At 35.2% G+C, this 7,345-nt stretch overlaps 2 protein-coding genes across 2 annotated transcripts; one reads left to right on the top strand and one right to left on the bottom strand.

Moving 5' to 3' along the window:
• Positions 1 to 1,539: 1,539 nt before the first annotated feature.
• On the top strand, positions 1,540 to 3,028 carry LOC110654011 (uncharacterized). The gene has a single exon (XM_021809857.2). The coding sequence runs from the start codon at positions 1,635 to 1,637 to the stop codon at positions 2,571 to 2,573; it is 939 nt and encodes a 312-aa protein (XP_021665549.2). The 5' UTR covers positions 1,540 to 1,634; the 3' UTR covers positions 2,574 to 3,028.
• A 676-nt stretch (positions 3,029 to 3,704) lies between these two features.
• On the bottom strand, positions 3,705 to 6,279 carry LOC110654000 (protein transport protein SFT2). The gene is made up of 4 exons (XM_021809835.2): positions 5,879 to 6,279; positions 4,821 to 5,088; positions 4,583 to 4,687; positions 3,705 to 4,014 (listed from the first exon to the last, which is right to left on the bottom strand). Exons 1-4 carry the CDS (start codon positions 6,082 to 6,084, stop codon positions 3,904 to 3,906), a joined length of 690 nt encoding a protein of 229 aa, XP_021665527.1. The 5' UTR covers positions 6,085 to 6,279; the 3' UTR covers positions 3,705 to 3,903.
• Positions 6,280 to 7,345: the final 1,066 nt, after the last annotated feature.

Here is a 7,345-nt window from a genome sequence, read left to right on the forward strand (position 1 = left end):
CTGCAGGTACAAGGACAGATTGTGGTGGCCTATTGCTCTTCTTCATCATAGTTGAATGCTTGATTTTGCCTACTCTTTCTTTGGCCCTTTTTGTTGGAACAAACGCCGGTTCAGGTACAGGGGCTTTGAAGGATGTAGAGCCTGTGCCAGGTTTAGGACCTTTGGATGATGCCTCAGCTTTCTCAGTAGGCTACTCCTTTCCTTGTGCTTATGTACCATGTCTTACAGACTTGGGACTGTCCTTTAATTTTGCTCCTTTGAGCTAGCATTCTGAGAACTGGTCTCCCCTCCTTTAGAGCTTACTTCTTGCTCTTCTTCTTCACTAATGGTTGGAAGGTCAGATTTTTCTTCTAAGATTGATAGCTGAAATAAGCTTTCTAAAGGTTCATCCTCTTGATCTTCGTTTTGGTCTTCTTCAAGAGTTACAGAAGATTTTTCAGGGTTTAACTTTGAGCTGATTCTTCAAGAACTCAACATCCTTTCTCCAGCATGTTCACTTTCTCCAAAATTTTTGCAGGATGGTCTTTTGGCTTTCTTTGATACCCTATTGCCGCCTGCTGAATAGCCTTAAGCTTCTCTAGGTTCATATTACTCTCAGCCTTTAGTGTACAGTTTGGGTTTCTGTGGGCACTCAACCTAACTTAATTTTAATAAAATGGGTTTGAGTGGTACACAATTGATTTAAAAAACAATATATGAGATAGGGTTCAAATTTTACATGTTCCTTATCCGAATCTGTTTACGTAAATATTTAATAATCGAGTTTGCAAGTTTGGAATGAATTCAGATAGTTTATAATAAATTTTAATCAGATTTGGACTGGATTCGAGTTAAGTAGGGCTCCCTACCCATTGCTCCTACTTAAATGCTTCAACTGCTTCTTACTCAGTTTCATGCAGTATCCCCTTCACTTTCTATTTTTGCACCATCATTATGTTAGCATATGTTATATATTGGTAATCAAATTTTATTTTATCAAAATTATCATAATTGGCTGAAGAAAATAGAAGGTCAGGTGGAAGGTAAGTGATTTTTCAACCAACTGGACGGTTAAGATATTTTCAGGTGATAGTTTGTTGATTAGAGTCGAGGGTCAAAGTTGTGAAGACTGAATATAATTTCTCCTGGGATAGGGAAACAAACTGTATATATTAAAAAAAAGCAGCGAAGACAGTTTCTTCACCACCTTGTGTTTCGTCTCACCTTTCTTATTACAGCCTCTAGTTTGAGACATTTTCTCCCTTCACCAACTAACTTTTTTTTCCTATCTCCATTATTCATTCCTTATCCTCTTTCTTCAAAGGAAAAAAAAAAGAATAATAAAAAAAAAATCTTTCTGGAACCATTTTCCTGCAAAATTGTTTCTGTTGCTGCAATAGAAGACTATGAATTAACAGAGACAATTTCAGGTGGTTCTTGTTTAGCATCAAGATCGTTGTAGCTCAATTGTTTCGTGTGTGGATTCTCAGAAAAGGGTGTTTTTCCTGTTGAGAAAACTTGAAAACTTGTCGTTCTTGTCATAAGAAGGATGAGGGATGTCATTGCGAGTCCTTTCCTGGTTCTGCAACATTAAACATGTTATTGAATAACTTACATTTTGATGTTGATTTTGTCACCAACAAAGAGAAGTTTCAATGTCAATGTCTTTCCCACATCCGTTGAGAGCCTTCTCAGTGGGAGCTCAAGCAAGCACACGTTTAGCAGAGAAAATAGCAGATGATCCTCCAACCAATAAAACGCCTCAGAGCATGGTTACCTGTGTGTACCAGATGCATATATCTGCATGTTGGTGTAATGTTACAGTTCTATGGTGCAAGAACCTCATGAATCATTCCCTCAATCTCATCTTCAATAACCCTGATGGTGGTGAAATCTATTACAGTTGCAAGATTGAACTTAAACCATGGCTTTTCTGGAGCAAAAAAGGGAGCAAGTCATTTGAGCTCGAAGGATGCCATGTTGATGTCCATTGGGATTTACGTTCTGCAAGATTTTCTGGCAGCCCCGAGCCGAGCAGCGATTATTATGTTGCTTTAGTTTCGGAGGGAGAAGTTGTATTAATGTTGGGAGATTACAAGAAGAAGGCTTACAAGAGAACAAAAGCAAGACCTGCTCTTGTGGATCCTACCTTATTTTACAAGAAGGAAAATGTATTTGCCAAGAAATCATTCTCTACTAGAGCTAAATTCGACGAAAGGAAACAAGAACATGAAATTGTTGTAGAAAGTTCAACGACAGGACCTAAAGACCCTGAGATGTGGATTAGCGTAGATGGAATTGTGGTGATTCATGTTAAGAACTTGCAGTGGAAATTCAGAGGGAACCAAAGTGTGATGGTTGATAAGCAACAGGTGCAAGTTTTGTGGGATGTTCATGATTGGTTGTTTAATAGCCCTGGAGCAGGTCATGGTTTGTTTATATTTAAACCAGGGGCACCGGAGCCTGATGATGACCAAGATTGCAGTCCTCACGGTACCGGTAGTGATGCCAGCGACATGAGCAAATATTTTTCAACGAGAAGCAATGCAACACCTGAATTCTGCCTTTTTCTTTATGCATGGAAGATGGAGTGAACCTTAGTCCATGCGCGTGGCAATGGCTAGGATGAGAATAAACTTTGTGCATAGCCATTCACAATTCTCATTGCCTGGAGATTTTTCATGCCAGTAGAATTTAAGTTGTAAAATCTGTTGCTTCCATGGGCCTGAACCCCTTTATGATGTGTATTACATTCATTATATTTGCAAGATCCATTGGGAAGTATATGGTTCACGCTCACTTTGTAGTTGTGTACCGTGCAGTTGTTGGATAGACCTTAACATCGTTCACATTTGGTCAGTTTAATCGATGATTTTTTCAGAAATACATGCAATACACTCAGAGACCATATCTGGTTTCGTTGACGGTTCCTCATAAAACCAACTAAAATCCCTTTTTGTGCATCACGATTCTCATAAATACAGTACATCTCATATGCAATAAACACTGATTTTCCACAAACCATTATTACTGCTTGACATGATTGCAGTTTTTCAATAATCTACATCCCTGGACGCTATTCTAAAGCAAGTTCTTACATGGTTCCATTCCTAGTCATTGCTTTAACCGGTTCAGGTCAATAGCTAATGCATTACAGGTTACCTAGACAACAATTTCCAGAGGAGCCACACTAACACATCTGCAGTTATGCTCACACAAAACTGCATCGCAAATCAGGGGGTTCCACTATGGCCATATCTTGCTTAGTAAAAAAGCATGTAAAAATTCCAGTTCCATTACTGTTTTATTTATTTATTTATTTGAGTGAGCAAACATATCAATTAATATCTTACCCAAACTGCACTAATCTTATGCATGAATAACCATAAGCATCAACACATCATGTTGGCCCTAGTCTTGTTCTTGAATATCTGGAGTTTTTACACGACCAACTAAATATGACTCCAACCAAGTAACATGGAAAAGGCTACCTTGGATATGCTATAGTCTCAAGTTATTAACCTTTTTTATTTTATTTTTTTCAGGCTCAAGAAAGTGCCCTATTTCTGATTCCCTGTTTGGTCCCATCAATCCAAATTAATATTTGGAAACACAATAAAAGAGTAGAAACAGCAATATAAGTTTAGACTTAGATTTTACATGAACCGAGGGAACCAAAATTGAACATTTTAATATTTATTTCTCATCCAACGAAAAGAAGGGAATATAAAAAAATATTATCAATTTTGATAGAAAAACTTCTTTAGAGCATTACAATGAAACAAGTTGAATTCTACAAAGATATTTTAACTGCAAATATCATGGAAATGGTTTGCCAGCATTTCCTATCTTACAAAACAATATAACAAACTTATGGATGACCAAAGAATTCAATTTGAGTAAAAAAAAAAATAGAAATCTGCATCACCTTCCAAAACATTTCAGTATTGAGGAGGTAAAAGTTGAAGAAAGAAATTTCAGCCCCGTCGATCCTCCAGGGAAGTATGAAATGGCATAGTATGATAGAGCAAGGACCTAGCAACGATTGAAAAAGTTTCATTTTCTGTTAATCTATAATGTTGATATAGAAGAAGGAAAGAAAGAAATATTTGGATGTAACCATGTAGGATCAAAATAAATTTGCCAATTTTTATGGTGTTTCATTTGGTGGATAACATAAAATGATTGTTTCAGATAGCAATGTCCAGAAAAAAATAAAGGGTTGCAAATTTATGGTTTCTTCATTTGGGGGAAAAAAAACACATTTTACTGATCAACATAAGGACGAAAATCTAAAAACATAAAGTCCCACAGATAATTGGAGAACAGGAGCATTAAAAACACTTGCTATACCTAATAACAGCCAACAATTTAAATAAACATCACATGCTAACTGAAAGGAAGTATACAGTATGGAAAACACAAGATTTAGTTGTGGTCAGAACATATCACCGTGACAACTTGGTCACACTTAAAACTACCAGATCAAGACACTCCACCGAACTAGTCCATTTTAGTTCCCCATTTCCCATGAGTGACATTGTCTCAAAGCAAATAAATAAATAATTCAAAGTAACAAACAGCATTTGAAAGGTTTTTGTACCTGTAAAATAGAGAAGAGCACAGAAAGAACATAACTATGCAGGACCATAGAGACATATACAGTTCCAACCATGGTACCGATGAATCCCAATGTAAAAGGGAGCCTCTGTTAACAAGAAGACAGATAAATATGAAAAACTATATAATTTGATGCCAACACAACTAATGGCGATTTTGCGGTTTCTTTTAAGAGACTAATTAATTAACATAAGCACTGTTGGAAAAAAGGGAAGACGTACCTCTTTAGAAGACATATGCGCAAGTTGATTCTTGGGACCTTTGAGTGCAAAGAATGAACCAATGATGAAGGCACAACCAATGGTGAAGCAGATAGCAAATTTCTGAGGCACCAACACCATGACAGGAAGAAACATGGTGAATGCAACAAATATAAAGAACACTCCAGCAGCAAGGAGCACTCCAAAGTACATGAGAGATTTTCCAGAAGGAACATTGCTAGTGGCGGACTGAAAGTTGCCAGGCAAATCCCTCACTCCTTTTGATACCCTGAACAAAAGTTGGGTCAAATGTACAACACAGGCAAGCAAGAGTGGCAGGAAAATGGTAGACCAATCCTATTCATAAAATGATAATCAGAATGTCACAAATTTCACCGATTGTAAAAAGGCCATTTCTCTTCCAAATTTTCAATTTTTAGTCTCATAAGAAGGGAAAAGAACAAATCACTAGGATATGGATCACCATCCCTATTGTACTTTCTAGTGCATGAAAATTGAGGCAAACAGTAAATTACTATAAACTCAAGCTCCATATCCTGACAGATCAATTCTAACAATACACTGTAATTACAATGATACAAAAGACAAATTGATTAATTGTTAAATGCCCAATGTGATGGAACCTAACATAGCAAACTAATGTCAATATTATTGAGAATTTAAAAAAAAAAAAAAGAAAATGTTATTGTTGGCGGCTTCTGATAAACCACCCAAAAGGGTGTCTATGTAGCCTTTCCTTCCCATGACCTCTAGGCCACAAACCCACAATCCACCAAAATTGCTATAAACAACTAGCAATTTTTCAAAAAACTGAAATAAAATAAAAATATATATTTTTTTTAATTTGCTTATTTAAAGCCTATGAAACGCAATTAATTTATAAATAATCGAAAAACTTGTGCTAAATCTTTAATTGTGCTCCATTATCTATGGAGCTCTGTTGCTATAATAGAAAAGGAAAAGAGATGCTCAAGCAAGTTACAGACCTAACTAATCTCGAAAGCCCCAATTCGAGTAAACGTGAAGAGAAAAGAAAAATGGGGGATTGAAGTGTTTACACGCTGAAAGTCCCAGTGACTTTGTCACTGGTGGTACGAACGGCAGCTTCGAGATCGAAGCCAAGATCAGAAGAATCGGCGTCCTGAGAAGCAGCGTAAGCGTTCCAATCAGCGAGTAAAGAGGAGGATTTGGGTAGCTGCTGATCGTTGAATGTAGTGGTGGCGCTTGGACCGCCGGTAAACCATGATTGCGCCGTTTTCTGCATCTCAGAGTGTGTAATTGGTTACAGAAGAAGCTCAATCTTAGTATCTGCGATCTCAACCTTAAAGAAGGCTTAGATTGGACGTGGTAGTAATTTGAGAATTGAGACCGAATAGGGTGACTTTCGCGCCAGCTTCCAGCCTTCCACCGCTATTATCATTTCTTCAGTATTAAGGCTGCTTTTGCCAAGCCCTAAACAGTGGAATGAAATATTAAAAAAAATATTAAATAAATTTAATTTAACCATAAAATTTATGAAAAAACCCTCATAAATTAAATTACCAGATAAAAAAAATTATAGTATTTGTATGTATTTTTTGGGAAAATGTAATGTTGGCATTGGGTGAAAATAGCTTACTGGGCTAATATTTTGTTCAATCATTTTAACCTGTGATGCTTGGACTGTTATTCCATAAGCGATTAGAGTTATTTCTGCTAATAACACAAGCTTTTAGATCGTGTTAAGCGCTCAATTCTATAATTGATATTAGAGTCAAGATTATGGGTTCAACTCTTTAGCAGCTATGGGGGCTTGTTGGCATTAGGTTGGGATAACTCAACTGGCCAATATCCTATATAAATCTCATTGACACATGATTTTTTGGCTATTATATTATAAGATTAGATATGCACCTCTCAATCTCTATATTTTAAAAATTAAATTTGTCCAATTTAAATTTAGAGAGTATTTAGTTTAGCTACTTACTTTTAACTTTTGACTTAAAATGTATTTTTTAATTTATAAGTTATTTTAAAAATAAGTAATTAATTGTTTAATAAAATTATTTAAAATTAACTTTTAAATAGTTTAAGTGTTTAGTTAAAAGGTTGCTTAAAAGTAACTTAATTTGTAAAAATAACAAAAAAAATATATCATTAAGTGTATTGGTTGTTAAAATAATGAAAGTATTGATATTTTAAAAAATTATTAGGATAATATAATCTTTTATTTTGTCAAAACATAGTTAAAATAAGTTTATCTTACTTATAATTTCTTAATTATTTTAAATAATTTTTTAACTTATAAGTCAAACTAAACATTAATTTACCTATAACTTTCTATTTATTAGTATGTTATACCTACTTATAAGTCAAATCAAACACCTTCTTAATTTGCCATTAAGCTCACTAATTTCATTGGTCTTAACAGAGATAAAATTTTAAATTATTTTATTACTCTTACTATTTCTCTCTCTCCCTCCCTATCCATATTGTTTCTATCTCTCCACATTTCTTTCGTCCACCTATTTTTCCCTTCCCCGTCC

The sequence above is a fragment of the Hevea brasiliensis genome, chromosome 10 (genome assembly GCF_030052815.1).
Source record: "Hevea brasiliensis isolate MT/VB/25A 57/8 chromosome 10, ASM3005281v1, whole genome shotgun sequence".
NCBI lineage: Eukaryota > Viridiplantae > Streptophyta > Magnoliopsida > Malpighiales > Euphorbiaceae > Hevea > Hevea brasiliensis.